This window comes from Seriola aureovittata, chromosome 4 (genome assembly GCF_021018895.1).
Source record: "Seriola aureovittata isolate HTS-2021-v1 ecotype China chromosome 4, ASM2101889v1, whole genome shotgun sequence".
NCBI lineage: Eukaryota > Metazoa > Chordata > Actinopteri > Carangiformes > Carangidae > Seriola > Seriola aureovittata.
Genome location: NC_079367.1, coordinates 17480671 through 17508475, shown reverse-complemented (window position 1 = coordinate 17508475; position 27805 = coordinate 17480671). Strand labels below are relative to the sequence as shown.

At 42.2% G+C, this 27805-nt stretch overlaps 1 protein-coding gene across 1 annotated transcript; it reads right to left on the bottom strand.

Annotated features, from left to right (window-relative positions):
• Positions 1–10910: 10910 nt before the first annotated feature.
• Positions 10911–20627, bottom strand: bmp16 (bone morphogenetic protein 16). Its single transcript, XM_056375155.1, has 3 exons — positions 20095–20627; positions 14439–14812; positions 10911–13506 (listed from the first exon to the last, which is right to left on the bottom strand). The coding sequence occupies exons 2-3, from the start codon at positions 14803–14805 to the stop codon at positions 12431–12433; spliced, it is 1443 nt and encodes a 480-aa protein (XP_056231130.1). The 5' UTR covers positions 14806–14812; positions 20095–20627; the 3' UTR covers positions 10911–12430.
• Between the last annotated feature and the right edge of the window lie 7178 nt (positions 20628–27805).

Genomic DNA, 27805 nt, shown 5'->3' with positions numbered 1-27805 from the left:
TGTGCAATTGCAATGAAGGAGTCTGGAACTGAGAAACAGTATAATGAAAAATGACCTTGCACAAAGCTGCTTATACGAAAGGATGAAAGGGAGGCAAAGTAGCAAGAGGGGGGTTGTCTTTTCTTTTTTAAGAATATCACCCATGCTGATCATTTATCAAATTCAATGACCTTTCTTCTTTTACACTCTGACACCTTATTGGTCCACAGACTTTGCTGGTTATTTAAGCTCTGCCAAAAGTGTGTTGCACTGGTAATATATGGCTCTGATACAGGATGAAAGGGGGTTACACTGACCTCTCATGTTAGTGAAACTAATAAATTTTAGGCCCCACTTTGAGTTTTAACTCATTTCCTCCCCTTGTCACTCTCTTCCTTGATTTTCCCTTTTGCTTTTTCTGCCTTCCTCCCTCTTGTTGTGCGATATGAGGGAGACATTCAGTCAGACAGCGGCTGCATTGAAACGCACTGACAGCTCCCTCAGATTCAGCGGATGTAGTTGCAAAGGAGTTAATCTCACTCCGCAGAATTTAACAGCAAACCCAAATCCTGTGGTTTAAGCCTCTAGACAAGTAACAAAGAGACCACTGCCAGAAAAATCCCCCAGGTCACAAAACCTGGAAATCTAGCCAGAGATTAGAGGTACATGTGGAAGTGTGAAAAGAAAGAAAGCACTGAATCACTTTTTTTCTGCATGATGACATGAGTTTTTAATAACTCACAGGTTGACAGATCATACCCGCGTTTGGATTTTCACTTTATTTATTTCACTTTACTTTCCAACTTATTGTTTTACTTCTCGAAGTGATTTAAGGGAATCGGTAGATCCGCTGTTGTTGAGTCTGGTGTTTGTTTCCTGGGTTAATCCCGTGACAGGGCATTCCCACCACTGAGTCCTGGTTGCCGACCACGTAGCGCTTTGAATGTGCAAGTCATAAAATACACTATGATGAGTCCAATCTGGCAAATGCCACTGAACCTCCAATCACTCACATCCCTCTGTCGCTCTCTCTCTCCTTCGCCCCTGCCCTTCTCTCTCTCTCCCTTTTCCTGTGTGTGCGGCTAAACATCTGGAGAAGAGTGATATCTTCCAAGTAAACAGACCAACAGCTGTCCACCAGCTCCACTCCGTCCCCTCTCCATCCCTCTCTTCCTTCATCACTTGATTCCTCCTCCTTATATCTCTCCCTCCTTTTCTTCATAGTCTGAATTCTGCTTGACTCGTTCTGTTCCCTCTTCTCCTGTTTGTTTCTTGTCTCTTTGGCTCATCAACAGGTACGCACCAGTGATAGAGGTGTTTATGTTGCTGTTACCCTGCTGGTATGGGCCTTATGATCTGAGTGATAGAGGACACCAAAGACACATATTGATTACATTATTATGATTTCATTAGATCTTTCCGATTACACTGACATAGCTTCCTGGACACTTGACACGGCTACAAAATCCAACGGATAATTCCAATTTATTACAACTTGAATATAAATTTTCCAGTGTTCCCTGTCGTTTCAGTCGGTGATGATAACATTGCACTCAGCAAGTTAATTGCTGTGAGCGCGAAATATGCCTACATTGCTAAAAAGAAGTCTGATGGGGCAATAAACAAACACAATCAGACAGGTGTTAAAGAATCAGAGGCCTGTTTCACAAAGCGAGTGAGCACTGCCTGCAGACTGCAAATTGTGGCAGGGTCATGTTTTGTAAATGATGGTGTATGGTGTAGTATGGTGTTTGCTTTTGATTGGTAAAATGTGTCAAAATGACCAATCACCAACATTTCAGGTGAGCTCACTTTCAGGTTTCCCTCCAAATAAAGAAGTTTCGCATCGCAGTGATATTTTTGTCCTTCCCCTTCAGTGTTTACTTTGGTGAGAATACCTCATGGCCTGAACTATGAAAATAATCTTAAATGTTGGCTGTTTCCAGGGGAGACTTTAGAGGTCTCCATCCTCAGCATCTGTCTAATTAAAACTAAACGGAGGAATATCCCGTCCCCCTTCTCAACCCCAGTGGTATATTTCCCTGAACGCATGCCTTGAGTGTCGAAAGCAAATCAGAGGCGGTGAGAGAAGGCAGGAATAGCAGAAACGAGGGAAAGAATGAATGCAATTTCCATTCAAGCAGGGACAGCATCCGCATTGTGAAACACCTGTAAAAACATCATTTTTCATCCTTGAGCTGTAAGGGAACGGGAGGGTGGGAGGTGGAGATGGAGATGAAGACATAAATGAAGAGATGGACAGATGACAGAAGAGGAAGAAAAAGAGGGGATGTGCAGGATATACAGACGCTGTTGATTCATTCGCTGTTTGAACTGCTATCACTTTTGATTAAGACGTTATCTGGTGCTTGCATACGTTTTCAGTCAAACTACCGACAAGGATGAATCTGGGACAACAGCTGGTCCTTATGCAACCTCTGGACGGCCGCATCAAACGCACATGTACACAGAGTTGGAGAAAGCGAGACATACTGTACGTTCAGAGAGAAGGACGGACACAGCGGCCCTTCCCCGGGCTTCAGGGGTCAGCGTTCTGGCTTCAGACACGCCTGCTTTCAGGCCAGCCTTTTGACGTGCTGCACCTGCCTCATTCTGCGACACAGAGGTCCAGTTTTACTCGCTCAGTTTCAGCATGAGTCTGTCTTTGAAGCTCAGAGGCGAAACCCAAAACCCTCGCTATCTGTTTTATGTGTTCCAGACTGAAACCACCAACTCAGCAACAGCAGCAGAAGCAACTGGTAGATACATTCACATCTGCTAAAGTGATTTGGGACACTATCATTTTATTGTGTGACACACTATATGTATCAAACTGCAATTTAGTGTACTTAAGGGGTTAGCATGATTGAAAACTGTTTCTGATGTCCAAAAGGGATTATTTTGCAGCCATTAAGGGCCTGTGACCCCGGCAGTGTAAGTGATGCCCTGGTTCTTCTGCCGCTGGTATATCACTGTCATGTTGGCTTTTATTTATCATCGCTGTTTAAAAAAACCCGCAGGCACACCCCGGTTGTTTCGGCGTCTCTTTGCCAAACCCACAAATTTTCACCACTACAACTGATGTTCTCTTAGAAAAATATGGAAAAAGTTTTGGAACAAAAGAGGACGTTTGTGATTTGTGGTGACACAGAATAGCCAAAAGCGTTTCCAATTTTCTAAGCCTTTCTCTCTGGTAGTAATCCAAAATGTGCTTCAGACAGGTATCATTAAAGGTTTCATATATACAGTGGGTGGGCTGTACAGTTGACCCAGTACTTTAACAAGGAGGTGGGAGTGCGGTAGTTTCCGTGGATCGAGCAGGTAGGGAGCAGGCTGGCAGTCTGCAGGGAACACCAGGGACGAACGAAGCTGCCCTCGTCTGTGGCTCGGCTCCGTCACCGTGGGCGGTAGAAGAGTGGCAGACTAGTCCTCCTGAACTCTGTCTACTCTCAGACTGCGCTGCAGTGAACCACAAAGGAATCCCCATGCGTGCCATCCATGTATGGCACAGCTCACGTCGAACTGTTGTTAGTGACATATGATGCTAAATAACTGGGACATGCTCCAAAGTTCAACTGCAGCACTGTTTGCTGACTTTACAATCTGACTATACGGTTCAGCAGAGCTGGGGTTCTTCAGCCCGATTCTGATTGTTTTTAAATATCTGGTTGTTTGTTGAAAAGAGGCCAGTTTACATGAAAATGGAGAGAAAAATTTACTACGACTCTCAAAGTGCATTTCGGCACGAAACAGCCAATCACGGAGCTTAAAATCCTGTCATGCAAGCCTCTGGCGCTGGGCAGAAGCAAAAGATGCTGAGAAAACTTATTTTATCACCTGCAGTGTAAATACATCCAGTTTTACCTTCTGGGTCAATTTTGAATGAATTATGGCAGCATGTTCCGTTCACATCTGTGGTGACAAGAGGGTTTTGAATTCACTACCACTTGGGAATTGTAGTATTGTTATTTCAATAACTGTAGTATAGTTATTGGTAAGTTCTCAGAAAACAAGTTTGGATAATTTAACTAGTGGCCGCTGCATTGTTTTCTAGGGATTTACTGTATGTGATTCTATGTTGAGTAATATGATGTCATCGAAAGGGAAAATGGAAAAAGTAACAATGAAATTAATATAGAAAGCATTGGAAAAGGCTTCGGATCTCAGTATCTCTGAAATCTCAGCAATGGGAATCATTTTAAGTCAAATCAACTTCCCCTGCCGCCTTAAACTGAACTCAGGTTACGTAGTTAGTTGAAAGATGTTTTATGAATTTAAAAATATAAAACTAACTGAGTTAAGTTAAGGGAACTTCAAAAGGAAGTTCTATAAACTTTTGATATTCAGTTGAATTGACTGTTTGGTAACACAGACAATCATAACAGACAGATTTGTTTTCCTTTGTCATTTGATCAGCTTCAAGAGTCAGTACTTCATTTGACATGAAGACGTTACAGCTGCAGCTGCTGAAGCCACTTTGTACCAGAGTCAACACAAAGACAACATATGAGTTTTAATTTAATAAGAGACTTTGTTAAACCATAAGTGTCTGGGGGCACCTTCAACAATGACTTACCTTTGCATGTATTGAAAACACATGAATGAAGAATTTCTGGAGAGTTTTAAAGTCCAAAAACCTCAACAACTCATTTATAAGTTCTAAAATTATCTGTAAATTATAGTTATACATTCTAAGTTGAATTATGTTGAAATGAACAAAAGTTAATGAGAAAAACGAGTTGTTGCTGCATGTGTGATGTTTTACAGTGCAGAGTGTACTCTGGTTGTAATTAACTAATATTCCTCAAAGACCACGTCCACTCCTTGTGTGAAGAACTCTCTGTAATGCGAGGCATTTGTACTCCCTTCTGCTCTACCCTGCTTATCTGGGGTATATCACAGATAAATCCAGGCACCTGGTCAAAGCGCGGCCATGTGTCCGGGCTGCCCTGTCGCAGGGAGTAACCCTCCACAGCTCCTCTGCATGATTTATGGACTGAGGGAAGGTGTTCCTCAGGGTTGACCGGGTCAAGGCCCCTGCTACCCAGCCTCAAACAGACTCCACACCTGACAAGATAAGCCTGGTCATATCCTATCTTTATGCTCCACAACCTCACCCGTAAGAAGTCATGAGCAGAGCACCTGTAAGGAAGAAAAGATAAAACGTTTCTGAGACACACACTCTATGAGAAAGAGACAGTGTAGAGCCTTGATGAAGGAAGAGGCCGAGGTGTGATGAGCTATCTGTCTCCATCCTTTGAGTCAACCACGGATATTTTAAAGAAATAAAGATGGAGGAAATTTCACTATCTTCCCTACAATTTAAGTTTTACAATAATAATTGCAGCAGCAAAGATGATGGGACTGAAGACGGTGAATGGTTTCATACATCCCTCTGTTCCTATTTAAAAAAAAAAAACCCTACCTAAAAAGAGGGGAAAAAAACATTTGTCAGACGGTCATACAAGCTTAGAATAAAATCACCATATTCCCCAAGCAGAGTTGTAACACCAATTTACCAATTTCTCGTATCAGTAATTTAAAACAAATCAGCTGCACATAATAGTGAATAACCTAACAGGTCGAAGTTTATCAATAATCACTCATCTCTCTTCATCATGTGGGACAAAACGTGAAAGAGTCAATGGGTCAGATTAGAGGAAAAGGTTTGCAAGTGAAAACTGTGTCAGGATGGGCAGCTGATTGACAAAGAGGCTGAGATGAAAGGGCTGATTTGCAAAGGGAATGCTAAAGGATGAGAGATAGATAAGTCAGGACAGGTAGGATGAGGAATGGGTTAGGTGAATGAGTTAGGAGTGAGCAGGGGTCATGCAGGAAAAAGGTCAGAGGTCATTGCTAGATCGCTTAGTAAACCATAACGTATTACAGCCCAAGAGATGAAATGTAAAACCTGAACCGTAAAATTAAGTGTTAATCCTCAAGCATCCCTTTGTGAGGACTGGCCAAAATATCTTCACTTCCCCAAACTGGCCCTTCTCTGCAGGGTCTCTAACTCAAACTGGTCCTCACAAAGATAGAAGAACGCACACGCACGTACACACACATTCCTACCTTACCAACAGATGACTGTCGGACTACGCTGATGGTCCAAGAAATACTAAATTTTTATTTCATAATATAACTGCAAAACCTGGTTTTGTAATTTTCTTTTAAAAAATTGTCAAGAGGGTACTTTGATAGATAGACCCTGGCCGATGTCTATCTATCAAAGAGGGGGAACTCCACAGCCTGCAGTGGAACTGTCTGTGGTGAACACAGACTGGGACATGAAGACATTTGAAGGCTGCATTGATGTCTTTGAAAATGTGTATAATTCAACTATACTAGCCGTTTTTAAGATTTAAACATTTTACTTTGACCAATACAGACACACAGTGTAGGGCCGAGGCAGGCCTCAAACTGCCTGCACGGGCAGCGCTGCTGCGGAGATATATGTAATAAAATTACACTTTACTATATATACACACTTCTCTCAGAACTCTCCTCCTCCGTATCAGCCAGTCATGGTTTTCCACCACAAAACCCCCTGCTTCTCTCTCTCTGGAGGTCTGGAGGGGGCCACAGCGCCTCCCTCACACTGTGCAGCAAGATTGGTAATGATTCTCTGGGTACCGACAACGGGCAGGATTCAAACAGACAGACCACCACTGGTCCTTTCCGCTCATGAACTCTGAACATTTTCCACTGTGCTTCGTATAGGTCAAACTCATAACTTCAATCCTTCCAAGCAGTACTCTTTCCCTGTTTGCATTTCTGATTTTAATTTAGGAATGGGTTATCTGATTTCTTTTTAAAAATAAATCAAAGCAAATTTAAATAAATGTATTATTTATTCATTAGTTACTTTGATCTCTATAATCTCTAACCCAATGCATCATTCCACCACAAGTATGTTATTTTTCTTTTCTCTCTGTATGTGTTGGTTTGCATCCCGTTTGGACCGGACTGCTTCTGTCACACCCCTCTTTCTATTGTAACCTTATAAGGGGAGGATTCCTCCACTTTCCTAGTTTCTTCTTATTCTTTTTTTTTTTTTATTCTGAGTCATGCTTTTCCAAATTTGCTTGTGTGTGTCTGACCTGTGAACCTTTCTTTGTGCCACAATGGTACAGTGGTGCAATGTAAGGAAATTCACTCATGTGTAGTGATTTAAATTGTAACTCTGACTGATATGATTATTTCTTCAGCCTAGGTCACCAGGCAGACAGGTAAGTGTCCAGAGTAAACAGGACGGGAGACAGGAACTTCAAAAATAAACATAAACTTTATTCAATGACTTGCACAATGTAAGATATTAAAAGAAGGCAGTAGAGCAGGATGGGAGCTGCACAGTAGCTATAAAAAATGTACAATAAACTGTGCAAAACTAAGGCAGAATAGCCAACGAGGCACTGACACCAACTTGAGATAAATAGTAAAAATACACAGTGAAAATTAAAAGGCTGCTTATACCCAGGACCCCAAACACCTTCAAAAGAGAGCAACATATAAGGCTCATAAAAACACACTACCACTGCACACCTTAAAAATCACACACACTCACACACCAAGGACAATAGGTAGAGTTTATATGAAGCCTCAATCAATCACACTTCATTAAGCTGTTGCTCAAATATTGCACATTGCCCGGTTTAAATAGAAATCAAAGAAAAGAAAACAGAGAAAACAAGAAAAAAGATAATTAGATTACAGCAAAAGGCCCATAACCCTAGTCAGTCCTCCATATGGAAAAATAGTGACAGCCAATGTTACACTCTCACACTCCTATTAAAAATGAATATACTATTAAGCTGTGACACATTTTTACTCAGTATGCTGGAGGCCTACCTTTAACTTGTTCTAGTGCCCAGAGCTTCCGTTGTCCCCAAAATAATCTTCCACAGGGTTTCCAGGATTTACTGTTAAAGTTCAACCGTATTGAATTACACCAACTTCTATGATGCACATCCAGTTACATTCGTTGACACTGAAAGTAGCACCAGTCCCAAGTTTGTATCAGTGACTGTTCATGCTTAAACGGCATCTTAAAGTACAGCCTTAAAATATTTTTAAGAATATTCCTTGGGTGTGTGTGTGTGTGTGTGTGTGTGTGTGTGTGTGTGTTGTTATCACTTTGCTCTGGTAATGGTAATATTCAGGGAAAAGAAGGGCAATCGGGGAAATCTTGACAAAAGAGTGATACATTATTATTCCAAGTCCTATTAAAAAATCTTAAGCATAGCAATTAATACTAGAAAATTCCAGGGAAATTTTGAGTGCCACGGGGGCTACTGCCGGGATGAGTACATGATTTATTTCCAGTGTTCAAAAGTCACCCTGATCATACTCTGGTTTTGAGAAATGTCTTGATATAAAAGACTCTGATATAAAACAATGTCACATCCCTCCATCATGTATTATGTGGGAAATATCTCATATTCTGTGTTGTTTTTTTTAATAAAACAAGAGGCAACATGTCTTCAAACTGGCATTTAAAGGGTCAAAATCCTGAAAACTAATAAACATTTGATAGGTTTGAGCAGAACTGAAGTGGTTTAAGAGATTTATGCAAAAAAAGCAGAAAAAAATATTGATATATGATGATTTTATAGCATTTTCTTTGTGTGTCCTTTTTTGGACGCGAGGAACCCCAGAGGGTACAAAATGTGTTACCAGTGTATAATAGACCTGTAACAGTAACTGACATTAGATTTTAAAAATATGTAAAAAAAAAGACACTTTCTTGCAGAAATCCATACCTTGAGCTGTAACACAGCCAAAATGATCAGCAAATCAAAAAAGAAAAGTGAAGAAAATGTCCAAAAAAGGACAGAGGGACCCCTGAGGGTTAATAAATCCCATGAACCGCTATTTAAATTACCACTATTATGTTTTTTTCTGTGCTAAATTTAACATTACTGGGGAGGAGAGCAACGCGACTAGAAGTGACAGCGAGAGAGGGCTAGTAGCTTCTCCTCTCCTCTGTCTCAGCGGAGACTGTCACAACTTCATTCACTCTTTTAACAAAACAAAAAAAAAAAGTAACGAAGGAAACAGTAAATGGACTTACATATTTAAGACCTAACTAAATGTAATTTAAGACCTAACATGCGGCTAATGTTAAGCTAGCAGAGCTTGGAGAGTTGGTTATCTGGTTGCTAGGCGCACGCACACAGGTCAGGAGCTGCCGTTGCCATGGCAATGTGAAAATCTGCCCAGAATTTGGCTTCTACATGGCTTCAAACAACTGCAAATTATGAGAAAACCGTTACTTCTTTTCATAAACTGAAAAGACTGTGCCAGACACTGAAGCCAGAAGTTTCTACAGTCTTTATTTTATTCAGATATTCCTTAAAATGAGTGAGTAAGCTCAGTGCGAAGACAGAGAGAGATTCTTTTGAAAAAAAAAGACGATTACATTAGGTGTCAATGAGACTGAGACAGGTATTGCTGCCGGACTCGGCACCCCCGTTTAAATTTTGTGCAGACCCTGTCTGTCAAAGTTACATTTTATGAATCCCAACAACTATGTCTACATTTTCAGAAAGAATTATTTGTCTCCTTTTTACGGTTTGGCCGCGAGCTCGAGTTAAAAATAAAAATAAAGGTTATTTTTTACTGCTTCACGCACTCTAGCCAACTGACGCTTTCACTCTAACTTTGAAGAAAAAGTGATTTGCACTCCTCCTTTGAGTGCTCACAGTTTGAAAAGTTTACATGTTATGTAAAAACAGTTCCTGTCTTTTTGAGAGAGCAGAAGTTTTCCTCCGTTTTATAGTTTGAATCACATTTCTACGTGCAGGTATGAGAGAGCTGGGTGACTCAGAAAAAAGGTGCAATTTTGTAGAAAAAAGGTGGGTTTCTCAAGAAAATTGCAATGCATTCCTAATGCATTATTTATTCCCAGTTTTTTGGGAATAACTTTGGGAAAAATTGGAATTTTAACACCAAAACTCATAGCACCCCTTGCGGGATCAAGACGCAGGTTTTGATGTATATATTACCGGGGTTTTCTCAAAGCTGCGGGACGAGTTACGCGCCGAAATTTGGCGGAAGAATAATAAGTAGAGGAGTGCCTCGGAGCTGAGCACCCGTGGCACTAATTAGAAAGGATAGGGATACTAGATTTGCATGTTTTTGTTAGCTTCCCATAACTGTAGCTGCTTTGTAGGATTTTAATGGTTTACACACAGCACTTCTTTCTTCTCTGTACCTGTAATGCAGACGTTGCATTTGGTGTGAAATCAAATAACTGCACAGGGGAAGCCCTTACAGGCTGTGGGATTCATCTGCCATCTCAGCCACCACCAGATGGCTGAGATGGCAGGGTCCTGTTTTCAAACCTGCAGGAAAGTGGAGGCCGAAGACACCGCTGAGGTTTTCTTTTTTCACCTCTGCATTTGCAAAAGAGGAGGTGGAGGAATGACCGCACATCTTTTCATCTATCTTTTCTTTCTCTCTCTCTCTCTCTCTCTCTCTCTCTCTCTCTCTCTCAGTCTCTCTTGCTTTCTGCCTCTCTGTGGTACCTGGGATCAGAAACATATGTGCGCTGTTCATGGGTGGTAGAGTGAAGTGATACAGTGCTTCACTGGTTTTGTCAGAGAGGATGTGCAGTGGAGAGTAGACATTTCCCCTTGCATTTAAACCTGGCTCTCGAACTAACAGCTGTTTCAGTGTGAGAATTTGAGGCTACTTCCTTAGTTACAATATCATATACACAAACATGTTAAGAGCTGCGCTCTCTTTGGGACCTCTGGCTTCCTTTTTTTTTCCTGAACATGGCAATAAATCTTCTGTAGACTGAAGAAAAATGTTATACTTGTAAGGCTTTTTTTTTCATGCTTTTAGGCCACAGAAAATGAAGAAAAGACTGCAAAGATTGCAAAAAGGAGAAGATGGTTGTTGCAAAGGAAAAGTCATGTGACAGTTGACGCTGTTTGCTTTGTTTATTAGAGGTATATTGTCAAACATTTTACAAGCTTTTGCTTAAATCTTTCCATTTAGAGAGAAAAATGCAACACTGAAAAACAGTTACTAAGCTCAGCAGAGAACACTTTTAAAGCCCCTGTTTGAAAGGCACTAAAGTCCCAGTTTAAACATCAGTCTTCCTTTTTTTTTTTTTTCTTGACACATGCAGACACAACTAGCAAAGACACCTGTTGTTACACACTTCAGTGGCTACAATACATAGAGCTTTCAATTGACTTGTTAGTTGAGCTTTTAAAGGCAACACCACTCATGTCTGCTATCATGTGTTGAACACCAAAATGTGTGCGATGATAAGGTGGAAACTTGAAGTAACACAGACTGTTAATTCAATACACCGAACATTTGTACGGACGCAAATCTACCATAACTTACTTCATGTGAACGGACAGGCTTTTAGTTTTCTGTATGCTTTGCTGAGTGCAGATATCTTAAATATTTTCAAGATTAAATACACCATATTGCTGCTATTTAAATACATAACGTGTCTTTTAAGTTAGAATTGCCATTCAGTGGAATTATGTATAATCACAAGACGACCATCACTTGGATTTTCTTCACGTCTGCAAAAGAAATGTACAAAAAAGTCTCTTTTTTTTTTAAATAATAGTGATAGTAGTACATTCAAACAATAGCATAATAGTTCCTCAGCATTATTGTTGTGGTTTTAAATAGCTTTTGATGTAGGAGTGCTTGTAAAGGACAATCTGTCATTATGTTAGCATTCATAAAAAACAGATGTGCCCTATACTTCTTGGTTCAAATACTGCAGAAACAACACTGTCACATAAAGTTTAGATGCCATGCTGGTGCCATCTTTGTATTGCTAATGTTGTAAGTCCATCAGAAAGATACAGAATCGGGTAAACTCTGCTCCAGACCGTCCACGACTGCCTACTCTGACTGTTCGCCATTTCGGCCGCCCTCCTCAACAGCTAAACACGTGTGCCTGTCAGACAGCCGAGCGAGTGAAATGAGCGGCAAACACTTGGATATAGATAACACACACCTGATGTTAAAGCGGTGGCTTCTCATGGGAGAACAAGTAGCCTGTCAGTTGATGGTGTACACAGTTGCATCATCGCTAAATGGGAAAAAAAAGGGAGAAGCTATTCATGGCAATTCACCTGTGTTGAGCGTATTTCTGCTCACACTTCTTCCTCTGCCCCATCGTCTAATCATTTATCTTGCTGTGTGGCCGATTATGTCTGTTCCTCTCACTCTCTCTCTTTCTATGTCTCACACTCCTTGCTCCCTGTAATGACGATGTAGCCACTATACTTCCCTCCTCTCTACTCATCCATCCCATGCTGCTTCATTCGTCTCTGTCAGTCTCTATGTCTGTTTGCAGTTAGCTGGCTTGTACACTCTCTTCTTCCCGCCATCTGTCTGTTCACGCTTCTGTCGTCTCCCTCAATGCATCTCCCTCTATGTCTGGATTTCTCTGTCTGAGTCCTCCACCCCACTACCGGCAGCCACAGCCCTCCACCACCATGTCCTGGTAATTCTTCAGCACCACGCGGTCTTGAGGGTCCAGGTAGAGCAGGGCGATGGGGCTGAGGGAGGTGGGGACGCAGCAGGCCCGCGGCACTGCTCCATTCACAGAGTTTACCAGAGTTTGCACCATGGCGTGGCTAGAGGAGTTCATGTGGTCGGCCAGAGGAAAGCGACACTCTCCCAGGCAGAAGAAGGCGTCGTAGCCGCTGGGCGCAATGATCCACTTGTGCCAGCCCACATCGTTAAAATCTACATACAGAGGATGACGGCGGCATCTGTTACGAGAAAGGCGTTTCAGTTTCGCAGCACGACCACCATTTCTTTTCACCCTTCCACGTTCACTCCAGCTGACCCCACCTTTATCAGCCCCCCAACCCGGCACTGTATAAACTGTTTTTTTGGCCCTCACCCAGGTTTGGTCCCTATTGTGGCCCTTGCTGCTGTTTCTGGCCCTCTCTTTTGTCCCTTTTCTCCCTCTCATCCTCTGGCCGCCCCCTGGGGTCCTCCTGCCATGTTTGACTAAAGGCTCCCCACGCCCATCATGACTGTAAGTCACCAAGAGGGGTCTCTCCTGGGCCCAGCTGTGCTCGTCCTGACCCACGGACCTGCATACCCTCAGGTGTCCCTCTTTGTGTTTCTCTGCCTCCTGCTCACCAGCAACAGAGGAGAGGCCCTGGTCAGGGGATGAGGAGGTGCTGTTCTCAGGTCTGACCTCCAGGACGAAGCCCAGGCTGCCACTCCTAGCAAGGGCCTTATGCAGGAGCTCTGCACTTATGCTAAAAGCCTCCCAGAAACCACTTGCTTTATGACTGTGGAGGCCATTGGTGAGTAACCTTGTCTCCAGTAGGGTGGGCTCCGGGTCCTCGTGGTGCTCAGAGAGGTATAGGTTTAGTCTGTGGGGCCCGGGGCCCAGGGACGCTCTGTCACTGCGGAGGAGTCGAAGCTCAGCAGAGAGCACCCTTTCATCCTGGGGGATGGAGGAGATATTGAAAAAGATGTGCACCTTCTTGCGATCCTCTGCTATAGGACTGTCTCCAAGTGGTTCTAAGAGAAAAGATAAAGAGGGTATGGGTGTTCAGTGTGGTTTAAACATACTTTATATGACAGAAGATGCATGCATCGTGCACTTAATGAGACCCAGACTGACGCTGGCTACATTAGTCACATTTGTAATCTACTAAATCTTTCTTGAGTAATCTCAAAAGCAGGAAAATTGTGAAGGCGTCTTCAGTCTTAGTAAATAACAGAGCTGCTGATAATGAAGCATTAACTGAGTTGAATGGTGGAAATAAATTGACTATGGAGTTGCATTTTCTTGTAATGAATGCTTCAATTTGAGGCTCTTAAGCGGTCAAATATTCCTACACCTGATTAAGGAACCTTGTATCAAAATCTAATTTTAGGAGCTTTATCACTGTAGTTTTATTATCCCCACATAATGAATATTCCTAATTAATGAATGTTTGATGAAATTGTCATTAACTAACTGGAGATAAATATTATTCCAGAACTGGTTGCTCTGAAATTAATAGGAACTTGGAGCCAAGCGGGCAGAGGGCGGCAGGTGGGGTATCAGTACCAAACTTTTCGTATTAAATATTTTCCCCGGGGCCCTGTAACAGGTAAACCCAATCATGATCAGAAGTGCAGTGCAGAGTCCAGTGTGAGATATATCTAAGCCTGCTCACACACATCTTTTGAAAGAAGATTTAGGATTGTGACAACCCGTCTTATCTGAAAGTATTGGATCTTATTTAGTGTTTAGATTGTTTAGTGGTGAATCATAACAAACATCTGCTACTGTCATGGATATCTAAAGACCTTTATACTTCATCTGTGGCTTATTAAATAATTTAAAAGAATGTATAAACAGCTTCCCTGAATCAACAGTTCAAACTCAAACAATTATGATCCAGATATTTTAATCCAATAGAATAGGTTGACAGTACAGGATTATGATGTGTCAGTGATCTTACCATTGTGGTGAAAGCTGCGTACGGTGTTAGCCTGCTGGATGTGCTGGCTGGGAAAGCTAAATGAAGGGTCCTCCACTAGATGGTACTGCTGCTGGTGGAAGCGGTAAAGATCCAGGAGGTACCGGGGCACTGGGGCACCAGGCCGAGGGTCAGGTTGCGACTGGAGGCCCAGCCGGCTCAGGAGGAGACTCTGGATGGTCTGAGCCAGACTTGGTTCCAAGAGGGAACCGGCCGGCGGGTGCGACAAAGAGGAAGGTGCTTGGGACGCCCTGCCATGGTCGATCTCGCTGGTGTCTCCACCCTGGCGACCAGACGAGGCTTGAGGTAGCAGCAGGACCATGAGGAGCAGGAGGTTAGCAGGGAACATGGTGGACCTGGGGGGAGATAGGGAGGTGAGGAGAGATGATGGTAGGACAGGTGTGGTGGAGAAAAGAAGAGAGGGAGTGGAAAATAGAAAAAAGGGTGGACAAAAAGATATAAAGGCAAGATGAGCATCTCTCTGTCTTTTTAAATTTAGGTACTTTGAATTTACGTTTGCACTAAATATGTTTTATACAGAAACAATGTAAATCACATGATATAATGACACAATATAAAGTATAGTTCAAGAAATCTGCAAAAGAGATAGCTGCTACAAGATGCTCTAGGACTCTGTATATCATGCTTGTGTCTTCTCCTTCCTGGACATACTAGTTTCTCATTAGTCATCAGCCTTCATGTGGCATATGTTCAAGGAATTTACTGTCCACATATCCATATGAAGTTGTTTGCTTGTTACCCCTGGCTGTAGAAACGGTGCTACTTTGTTTTTTCTCTGTTAATTTATGGCAAGCTTCGTACCCCTAAGGTCTATATATCTCCTGGGACACCTAAGCAGGAGTAATTAACCCATCTCCATCTGTAATTTAATTGTGCTGCGTGTTTGTGTGCGAAAGAGAGAATAAATTTGTGTATGAGAGACATCTAAAGGGTGTGGACTGTAGTGACATACGGTAGTAATGTAACGTGAACAAGACTGAAATCTTTTCATTTGAAGGACTGGTTAAATTTCTCCTAAATTACAAGTAAATTCACTTTTAAAGGGGAAAAAAGTTTTATCTATAGGTGTCAAATCAGTCTTTTGGTTGACTGATTGTAGTAGAAAATACAGGCCTGTTTTAATGATGTTTACATTGCTGAAAAAAAAAAATCAGAAAACATTTATAACTCAGATGTATCTGTTGTCTAATGTTGATATTTGTTTATGAACGCCTGTCAGTTTAGTCTGATATCAGATTCAGATCTTGCATTTTGAAGCTCGGTGGTGGGCAGACTCTTTTGTTTACAAGTGTTAACACTGCAGCAATTTGCTCATTGACTTTGGACTTCTGCAGGCCAGGATGATAACCGCTCCTCTACAAGGATATGGACATTCCTGCTACAGGACAAAGGAACTGACAGCTTGTTTTGCTTCAGAGGGATTCATGTATATAGTCAAAGGGAAAGAGAAGAGCTTTGTCTGTATTTAGAAATTTTGGAAAGTCACAGTTATGAATGAAAACTATGAACATTTCATTGATGTTTTTTTTTCTTCCTTTGGAGGATGTGTATATGCGATATATTGTTTTTAAAAGGGATATTAAATACCATTAAAACTGTGCTGAAAAAGCTTGTAAATGTCTGCATAGGTGCCACATAATAACATGCATGCATTGTAGAACATGTGTCTGCAACTCAATACCCTGCTTCACAGCCAAAATCTGCAGGAAACTGTGAAAATACCAAGTAAGGAGACACAAGAGATTCTTAAGTGTTTTGTGCCGGTACTCTGGCAGTAATCCACCATTGCTCAACTAATCAGTGTCTTTTTTAATAATGATATACTCAAATAACCTCTATTTGTCACCACAACAGAGAAGATTATTTGCGCTTTCCCCACGTGTGGTGTTGTGTATTGATTACCTGTCACAAGGAGACTCTTCCCTTTTCCCCCACATTTACACCAACTGATTATTGAAGCAGAATTATTTTCCTGTGCTGTCCCAGTTTGTATCATAAACTCTGACCAAAGATGCCACAGATGCTCCTTTAGTTAAACTTTACTGTGTTGAGAGAGTCAACCCCCTTTCAGCTGACTTAAAACAATCATCTTATCTCCCTCCATGTCTGTATTCTCATTGCGGGAACGTGACCACAGACAGGGGTCACACAATTACCACTATGACCTGGCTAACACCCTGCACCTTTGTGCAGGTGTTAATAACTGAGCAAGTAATTAGAAACCAGCAAGTTAAGAGCCCTCTTGACCTGAAGAGGTTGAGGTGAAGTGTTAAAAGGGTCAGAGCAAAGGAGTAAAACCAGGGACAAGACAATCTGAACTGCAAATGAACCGAACTTTCATACATTAGGGAAGAATAGAAAAGAATCATGTTGCCCTGGTTGACTCAACAAAAGTTAGTGCATCTTGATTCCTGTCTGTCATTTTCTCAAAGAAGAACTCTTGTGTTTGCAATTATCTCTTTCCTTGTCCAAGCTCTCACAAATCTCTCCTCTGTATCTCTTTATCTTGTCTCTGTAAGGGACAGAGAATTGATTAGGCCCTCCACAGCGAGATAACAGCGGTGTTTACGGCTGAGCAAACACATAATGACACTGTAATGGCTGTTAATCTTACCACACTGCCAGAGAAAAAGGGGTTAAAAGGAGGTCACAGGTGTGAAGGTGTCTATATTTTTATGCATGTGTGATTGTGTGTATGTGTGATGTTCATGTGGTACGCGGTTCAAAGGGCAGCCCTGGGAAAATAAGCCACTTCCAAGCGTGGGATTGTTGCTAGCTATCCATTAAACTCTCGCAGCCCCACCCAGGGTTGTTTCACCTGAGGCGGCGCAGCAGAGGACAATTACAGATTAGACACTCTGCTGGACAACCTCTCCCATATACTGGGGAGGCTTGTAAAGCAGATTAAGGACAACAATACCACCTCTCTCCTGTACTTTCCTCACCTACAAAACCACCCAGGTGACACTGAGGTTCAAAGGTTCAGTCATCACACAACGGGGTGTGTCTCAGCTTGTGCGAGGCAGAGGAACACGGATGAAAAGAGAGAAATGGAGGCCAGCTTGCCCTACATCACTTTGACATACATACAGCCTCTCTCCTCTCTCTGGGTGTCTGTGTTATGACTGGTTCTATCTAATTTAAACTCGGCAAAGAGGACCCAGGCCTAATTTAGCATCTTTATGTGTCATATGCATAAAGGTTCCACCCACTCTGATGTCGACTCATTCCAGTTAGACATTTTTATGATTACACCCACCCACCCCAGTTCTTCCTTTTATCTCTGACTTTTTTTTATTTTTTTTATTCTTTTCCTCTCTGTCATGAATCTGGCATGAACATGGAATGATGAAATGTTCTTGGGGGGATAAAGGAGCCGTACGATGAATGGGTCGGGGATAAGGTGAGCCGAAGGGTTGAGCGTTTGTGTGTCTTTTCCCTGTGTGCATGTGTGCAGCTCAGCCTATTAGACATATTAGATGTGAACTGACCTCACACAGTAGCGTGACCCTGGCGCGCGGCAGACGGGTGTCGTCGCCGGCCTGCCCCATGTCTCTCTGAACTCGCTGATTAAAACCTCTGACCTCTGATGTCTTTTGTCGTGTTTCTCCCTCTCCCTCTCTTTTTATCTGTTCATTTCAAACTCAAGCTCCCTTTCCCCTTCCTCCTTCCTCTTTGCAATCTGTGAACTTTGTCCTTTTGCTTTGTCCTCTATGTTGTCACACACTATGTGTTTTTGTGCTTCTCTGCATCACCTTCCCATTCCCTATCTCCCTCTCGCTTTCCTTCTCCCCCATAAATGTTGCTCTTTTTTCCTAGGCCTTAAATGAATGGTGTTTTTGCGGAAGAGTGTGGCGGACTGTGGCCGGGCCAGAGGGCTGGAGTGTCACCGCAGCCGGCTGATTTATCCACCGCCACTGTCTTCATGTTACGCCTGATCCCTCAACTTTCCCTTCCTGTTGTTCTTCCCGTGTTTCTTTTCCCAAATTCCTCCTCTTGCTCTCTCTGATTTCTCTCTCCCCCTTCCAGCTCTCGTTTTTCTATGCTGCCGTCTCATTCTTTCAGAACATGATACGTGCAGCATAAATGTGGCAGGGTTCATTTTCTCGCTCTGAGCTTACTCAGATACTTGAAAATATGTCATGTTGGAAAGCCTCATGAGCCCTAGTGTGATGTACAGTGTACACTGACACACCTGAGAACACTTCTGAGGACACATCTGTATCCACAGTGGCCCTTGCACTGGAACACATAAACTCAGCATACATGCCAAAGTCTATATAAGCAACTGTGAGGTATGACTGCACAATATCCCCCATGCTTAAATAGTTATTAATGCATGACTTTGAACTGTGGAGTTAATATACAAATGGGGTGTGGAGAAATATGTCCAAAACAGTTGCAAGTGGAGTTGTGGTTGTGCTTTCTGAGGCGTAACAGATGAAATCATTAGAACAATATTCCAGGTAGGCTGCTGTGTGGGTTTATTGGACTCTATTAGAACAGCACTTTAATTCATCCCAGCTGGACCAATTAGCTGGCTAATGACCCAGATGTCAAAGTCCCTTTCTGTTACACACACACACACACACACACACACACACACACACACACACACACACACACACGCACATGTCCGTGCTAAGAACAGTACAGGGTTTAAACACATGCTAACTGCCACGCAGAATGAGCGCTAACACGTACGCAGAAACACACGCCAAGATGTACAACTGTGGAGAAGCTGGGCTGTAAATATGTGAGAGCAGTTGGAAATAAAATTAGACACATACAAGCACACACACACACACACACACACACACACACACACACACACACACACTGGTTCAGTTTTGCGGACATTCAGGTGTTGAGTAAATCTGGTGCTTCCCTGATCAAACAACAGAACAGCACTGTGCTCTACCTGACCGATCAGGTATCACTCATACACACAAACTCACACACTTTTGGCTTTAGTCTCATTTGCATGAGCTTGAGCTGAGCATCAACAGGTTACCATGCGTTTACAACTCATCTCTTTCATCCTCATGCTCCTTTTTCTTGTCTCTCCTCTTTTGTCTCGGCCAGGCATGCCTGGAGGTCTCAGTGTCACAAGTGCATTGTGGTTAACAGGAGGCCCCGCTGAGGCACAACACTGCAAAAGCATCAGTGGAAATACTGACATATCTAACCCGTGACTGCTGAAAGCTCAGAGACTGCTGTCGTTGTGTGGCTGACAGCTAAACCGATTTGAAATACAGAACAAAAACACAACCCTGCTTTTCACATTAAAGCACTGAGGGCCAATTTAGACTGTGTATGTTGCAGCGGTGGTGACTTACGTTATGCTCTTTGAACTCATAATGGGCACATTATTCTTAGACAAGTTGCTCACCGAACAAGATTATGATTGAGCAACACAGAGTGCCAGCAGTGTATGCATGTGCATGAGTGTGTGTGTGTGTGTGTGTGCATTTTTTCCCCAGAGTGACTAATGGTTTCAGCAGCACAGTTCCTGCGGCCTGTGGCTTGACAAACCCATGTGTGTGTGTGTGTGTGTGTGTCTGGGTGTGTGTGTGTATGTGACTGCGAGTGAGAAGCATGGGGATGTAGTACTCACGTCCAGGTGTGGTGGGATGTATGCAGAGTCCATGGTTTATCCTTGAGCTCCAGTGTTACGATCCCTCGGCTCTCGCTCCCGCTCCTTTGGACAGAATGGACAAAGTGGACTATTTACCAAATTTTCCTTCTTGCCTCTTTTCACCTCTCTCAGGGCAGCCAGTGCCTGTCACTCCTATGTCTCCTATGTAAATGGCCTGTAGGTAATGCTGCTCGCTCCATGTTTTTCTCCCCTCTCTGCTCCCTCGCTCAGCTTCTCATCCTGTTGTCAGTGTCAGATAAGCAAAGTCTTAAAAACATCCACCGGCTTCCCCTCTGCCTGCCTGCCTGACCTCTGCTAGTAGGCAACTCCCTTTCTCTGTCGCCTGCACTTCCACCTCTGCTTGTTTAAAACACGCTGGCACTGCTGCTGTGGATGGAAGCTGCAGGAGGAAAATGAGTTGTGTCTGTCTGTCTGTGCTGTATCACTGGCAACAACTCCCTCTTGTTCCTAAACCTCCTTACTATGTGTCTCTCCCTTCCTCTCCACTCAGTTCCTCCCTTTTGTATCTCCTCCCCTTTTCCTCTCTCTCTTTCTTGCTCTCTCTCTGACATACACACACATCCACACACACTTTTTTTTGCTTTTTTTCTATGCTATACAAAGTGTCCAGCTGGTAAACTCAGTTTAACTCTAATTGACTTTCCTGGCCACTTAGATCCTCCCAAATTGTGATGTCACTAAGACCAGTCCCAGTACATTTACAAGCTGTTATCTCTCTCTCTCTCTCTCTCGCTATCTTTCTCTCTCTCTCTCTCTCTCTGTCTCTCCCCTACACACACACACACACTCAAACACACACATACACACACACACACACACACACACACACACACACACACATACACTTGTTCAGTTTAGCGAACATTCAGGTGTTGAGTAAATCAATCAAGCAAACAAGCATGATCACAAACTCTCACACACACACACAGTCAAACCAAACACACAAACATGTCCAGAAACATGCACACACACACACACACACACACACACACACACACACACACACACACACACACACACGCATGGTCCAGATAACCCTGGGGTCAGCGCACAGAAGCAGACTAATTATTTTCCACATTGGCTCCTTTAACAAACTCACCTGCTGCTTTCCATTGGCACCACTGTAAGTTTCGGCCAACATGCTCGCAGACACTTGCTCCGTCATTATAAATACAAGGGCCCATGACACTGAATAAGAGCAAACAGATTCAGTTACAAGAAAAAGGTATGAATGGGTGACTCATAAGAGCTGCCATGAAGTCACCACAGTTGAGTTTTGTGATTGGATGAAAGTAAGTGTTGAGGTAAAAAAAAAAAAAAAGAAGCAGGCTGTACTTCTCCACTACGGGTTGAAGCAAGGTGCGTCCGTCCTTCCAGTACAGAGCGGGTGGCGGGGTGAATTTGTATTCATGGGCTGAGCCCATGAGAAAACGTCTCTTTAGGATGCATCGTCTCACATATTAGATCTCATCTGGAGAATCACTTGCCCACGTCCCCCTGCTCCTCCCCTCTGTCCCCTCCACTTGCTCTTCCCGTCCACTCTCGTACAAACACACGAAAACCTCATCCACAGACCTCATTCATCCCGAGGCTGAGTAATTGTCCCAATGCAGAGTGACTTTACACACAAACACACACGGGCTCTGCTCTCAAAACACACACACACACACACACACACACACACACACACACACACACACACTTGCTTTTGGAAAGGGGTTTTCACTGACAGTCTGGTTGTTATCAGAGTCAAGATGCTTTTGTAAATTGTTTGTTAAAATGTGAGAAAAAAAAAGTAAAATGTCAGAGAAGCATTTCACTGACCATTTGTATGGTAATTCAAATCTTCGGTGCATTAAAACACCCAGTCTCTACAGGATTTCACAATCACATCAATTAACAGTCTGTCTGAGAGTTGTAGTGAGTGTGTGTGGAGCATGCATTTCTGCTAGGATTAAATCCCTCATGTCAGCAAACGTCCACCTTGAGTCCTCCAATTAATCATCAACCTCCTGCAGCTCCCGCTGACCCTGACCTTTGACCCCTCTGTGGAGGGGTTTGAATGAAAACAGAATTATGCTTTTGGGATCAGTTGAGTATCACTGTAGTCACAAATCAAGGTTTCTTTTGCCTTTTTTTCTATCTTCAAACATAGCGCACTATCAACTTCACTATCAGTCAGACTATGTAATTCTCAGACCAGCTCTACTTCACTGTCATTTTGTCCTTGAGTTTGTGGTGAAAGGAGACACTTCAGAGCACAATGTCTCTGACCCACATACACCTTATTAATTCGGATATAGTTCGATGTTTTGGTAAATCTGCTCATTTGCTTTCCTTCAGGTAAATGAGAAGATACCACTCTCATATCTGTACACTAAATATGGAGGTGATTAGTTTAGCTCATCAGCAAATCTAGAGGCTGTGGGAAACAACAGGAGGCCGTTGTGCCTGACTGTTGTTCACCAAGAAGTATGTGGGTAGAATGTGGGTTTCAATATTTCACTCACAGTTTTATTACTTTTCCAACCTACAAATCTACATAAGTGGACAGTAAAGCATTTGGTGTGTAAAAATGGACAGAGGTCTGTGGTTATTCAGGGTTCAGACATCATAGCTGAGCCACAGCTCAGGCTTCACCAAGTGCTTTCTTCAAATAAGCAGCTATTCCAGCCTCCAGGTTTCCCATCCTCTGGAAAAGCCGTCGGCTGCCTGTCCCGCTGACTTCCGACGGGGGTGGAGAGAAACTTTTAAAGTAATACCTCACCGCCTTCTTAACAAGCCATCCATCCATCCTGTATCCCAGTGTTCCCACCTCCATACCGCTCCATCCCTCCATGGACACGGAGAGCGAGGCCTCGTCAGAGGAGAAGGAGGAGGAGGAGGAGGAGGAGGAGGGGGAGAAGGGGGAGGGGGAGGAGGGTGTCTGGACTGTTCAGCTACCTTTTTCCTTCTTTTTCATCTTTCACCAAACTGTCACACATAACTACTCACTGATTAACATGGTCATCCATCATTCAGTAGAGGTGGGAAGAAGAGCAGCAAACATCAATAGAAAGGTGACTTGGCCTCATAGCAATAGCAGTAACAGCTGTGAGCACACACTCACTACCTCAACCAGTCGGGGTGAGAGGAGAAAGAGAGGGAGAGAGAGTAGAGAGAGACCAGAAACAGATATATATAACTGCATATACTGTTGAATGTAAGCAAGGAGAGATAGAGAGAGAGAGAGAGAGGGGAAGACAGAAGAGGAGAGAAGAAGTGCTCAGTGCATCATGGGAGTTCCTCCTGCAGCCTGGGTCTACAGCAGTATAACTAAGAGGTGGTTCAGTGCTCACCTGAGCCAGCCCTAATTATGAGCTTGATTGTCACTGTCAAGTGTTGAGATAAAGGCCACAATTTTTGTTTTTGTGATAATGTCAATTTCACAATTATCTAACTGTATGTATTTTTGCATCTACAGCAAAACAAGATTTTGATGTGTTTTATTTTATGTATTTTTGCTACATTGCTTAGATTATGTAGCAGTTTTTGTTGAAATGTAATTGAGAAAAAAATCTTGTTTATATTTCACAATTTAATCTCTGGAAAGCTGAAAAATGACGTATCCAAATCATGATATTATTAATCAGACTAATGTCTTAGCACTCTGAGTTGCGTGTTGCGGTTGTGAACTCTGATTTAACAAGGTGAGGACTCAAATGTTTGACTCATAGACTGAACTGGTAGAGTACAAGCAAAGGTGTGACAAAGGACAGGCATTCAAGTTTAAAGAGGCACGAGTAGGCAGGCAGGATAGCAAGATAATATTAGGCTGAATCCCCTCACCTCAGCTGGTGCAACAGACGACCTGAGGAACGGTCCGTCCCAACACCCACACCTGCAGTATTAATGAATACTGTATAATAAATAAATACAAATAAAAAAATAAAAATCTTGTCACGTATTTTCAGTAATTGCCACACACCCATCAAGACCGCAAGCTGTTGATTTATCAGTGTTCACTGGATACACTTGATTAATAAGGACAAATACAAATACTATACATACACTGCACAATCCAGCTTAGATGATGGGAACAAATAAGTAGAATCAACCAAATGGAATCACGGTTATAATGTGAGACTATAAAAACACACATTTAGGAATTGATTGATTGATTGATTATTAATAATAAAAATAAATCAATGAAGCAATTAAATGGAGTTAGATGTAGGTCTACCATACAAAATCCCACTGTGTGCTTTCTGCTCTGCACCACACAGCAGACAAAGTTAGTGACGAGCTAATGACTGAAGCGGGACATGTAGCTGCTGAAGAGCCAGATGTTTCCCTTATCAAACCATTGAGTTTTTTTTTTTTTTTGAAAAGTGCTAATGTGACAAAAAGAAGGAGGAGGAATGTGAGGCAGCTGCTGTTTTCATAAATGACATACTATATGTATTTTGTGTTGCAAGTTATTTGATCAGTGCACAATCCAGAATAATATAATGTTGAATTATCTGGACAGTTGAACACATTCACTGCAGTAGGAAACTTTTGCAAAGTCACATCTTTCTTTATCAACCCCAGTTATTAAATAGCTTAAAATAAACCTGTGTGAAACACTTTACTTTGAACCGTGGAAACCGAACAAATGAATGAATCTCATGATTTACAACTTCTGAGTGTTCTGGGCATGAAAAGGTTTTATTGTGTTGCAAGTGAACTGAAAAACAGCAAGGAGCAATGAGTGCCTTTACTGTTATGAAAATGAAACCACTGAAGTGACACTGATAAACATCAACATAATGTGAAGTGTTGTTTGGAGAACTTATGGAAACAATGGAGCTTAATGACTTGGTCGTCTGTAGTCCTTTTTCCAAAATCAAATTTTCCTGAGGAGAGCACGTCACGGAGCAGAGTGAGTCATGAGAAAAAAGCCCCACAGCCCCAAAAATAAGCAAAGATTGATGTTCAAACACTTAACGTGATCGATGCCTCACTGGGAAACGGCCTGAATGATAAACATGACAGACGTTCTGGAGAGTCATTTCAGTGATGACCTTACATTTACCTTCATTGTGTATATGTAATGAAGTTACATTATTCTAGATGCCTTCGGACTGTGACACTTTGTGAACTGTTGGTCGCTCAATCTGTTAACAACAAATTTGGATTTCCTCCATTTTGTTTGCAGTGAAGTCCTGCACATTTTTTAATTGTTCATCATTACCTTATGTTAGTCGATTAACTAAGTCAAACTGAGCATCATCAAACAGCTTAATAACCTACTGGCTGGAAACAACTGTAAGGTTCACGGGGTTTAGATGATTTCTTTGTGCAGACTTCTACTTCAGGTTTAGATTGATTGACTCAAGACCCTGCAAGGGATGGAGGCGTGGAGCAGGGTGGTAGAATCATTTAATCTCCTTGAATGTAGCTTAGTTACCTCTCATTAAGTCTACTGTCTATAAAGCTGCCAGCATGTTTGTTCAGCTTCAGAAACCCCCTCCAACTTCTACTTTCCGACACTGGATTGTGATTGGTCAGCTGTGCAGAGGTGAAAGAGGAGCCATGGTTTGAACCTCTTGCTCCAGCGCTCTCTTTTTATGCCTCCACGCCAGCTACAGCCACGACCGGAGGCATTATGTTTTCGGGTTGTCCGTCTGTCCCGTTCTTGTGAAAGCGATATCTAAGTAACGCCTTGACGGAATTTCTTCAAGTTTGGCACAAACATTCACTTGGACTCAAGGATGAACTGATTAGATTTTAGCAGTCAAAGATCAACTTCACTGTGAAATCATCTGCAAAAACACCTCTGGCCATTATTCACTGCTGTAACTCAGGAAGGGGAGATTGTGACCATATTTCCTGCAAGTTGGCTGGTTGGCGGAGGTATACAACTGCAAGGTGGTAACAGTAGTTTCCACTTGTTACACAACCGTTTGTCATTTTTCATGTGGGCAACCAAGTGCAACAAATCTCTTCCATGAGAAACTGTATAATGTCTCCCGCCTCTCTGTGACTGCCGCCATTTCACTCTGCCTTTAAGAGTGGCCATTGAGAAGAACTATAAACACTTTTGATTTTCAAAATGTCGTACAAAGTAGTTCTGTTCAAACATAATTGCCAGTAGTTCCACTCCTTTCATTTCACCAGTTCAGATCTTTGGTTCCCATGTTGGTGATTCTTTCTGTTGTGATTCACATACAATAGAGGCATTATAATAGATACAAATTTTGCCATTCTATTTTTCTATGTTTACTCACTCATCCAATCATCCAATCCAAGTCTGTACTGGTACAAGATCATGCGTAAGTCCACTTAAAAACGTTAAACTCAGCATGATGGAATGAGGCAACAGGATTTCTGACATACTTACAGTGATGAGTTATTTGGCTCAAACATTTTGTTGACTCTTTTCAGCTGGTGGCTTCTTTCGATATCTCCTTATATGCTGATGATACGTCTACCGCATGTAATGTTTTTAGGAATTACTTTCAGACACTGAATGCTTCAAAATACCACAGCTGCTGCTACTGTGTTAACACTTCCTTTAATTCAATGTATAGTATTTAACATTGACCATAGTCAACTGTATGTACTGTTTATCATTACACTATATATTACATACCTGCTTGTTGTTTATACATGTTAATACCATGACCAGACTCATTCTACTGTATATACGACTTATTGATTCTTCCAAACTGTATATGTCATACTGTAGTTATATTACTGACATAACAGAGCTGGATTTGTTTATTCATTTATTGTACTTTCTGTACATTGTCTTATCTTTATATTTATCTTTTTTACTATTTATAATAGAGTGCATAAGTGTCAACTAGTACTACCTGGTACGAATGTGCAATGACAGTAAAGCTGAATGAGATCTAATGGGGGCTGGTAGCCCGATGATATAGGCACATACCATAATGTCCACTGCCAGTGGACCTTTGTTGCATCCCAAACCTAAAAAAGAAATAAAATCTTTAACATAATACAAATGAAGACTTTGTCTTACAACAGATCCTGTCTGTTCAAGTAATAATCATACCCTTTTAGCAGGACTGTGTTGAAAGAGAGATTTTGATCTCAAGAGACTACCCTGATTAAATAAAGAACAAATTAGAACAAATGAAAAGCTTTTGCAGTGGCTGCACACAAACCAGACAAAACTATGTGATTACACTGTTTTATTTGCCCTGTGAAACACTAGAGTTTGTAGTGATGAGATGAACACAGCCTGATAATAAATATAAACAGATACTGTATATGTGCTGGAGCTGCACCAGTAAGCATTAAGTGCATAAGTAAGAGACACAACAACATGATGAGAAAAGTGTTTAGATTGCTGGTTAGATGCTTCCAGTAAATAGTTAGACACTCTCTGCTGTTTTTAGACATAGAGTGGGCCTTAGAGGGGAATGACACTGCAAAAAAAAAGAAAAAAAAAAGAAGGATGATTTGTGATCGTTGTGTGCTGGGAAAAGGACAAATAGATGTCAGAATGAGGAGGGAGCAGAGAAAGGAGAGGGAGACAAAGAAAAGATTTCGTTAGATGTTCACATGAAGGAATCTACTACACTGAAATGGTCACATGTCTTGCATGAATGTACAAACAGACACAGACAGACAGACAGACAGACAGACAGACACACACACACACACACACACACACGCA

Coding starts and splice junctions, on each gene's coding strand:
- bmp16 (XM_056375155.1), bottom strand. CDS start 14,805: ATGTTCCCTGCTAACCTCCTGCTCCTCATGGTCCTGCTGCTACCTCAA. Junction 13,507..14,438: donor ACGCAGCTTTCACCACAATG/GTAAGATCACTG, acceptor CTTTTCTCTTAG/AACCACTTGGAGACAGTCCT.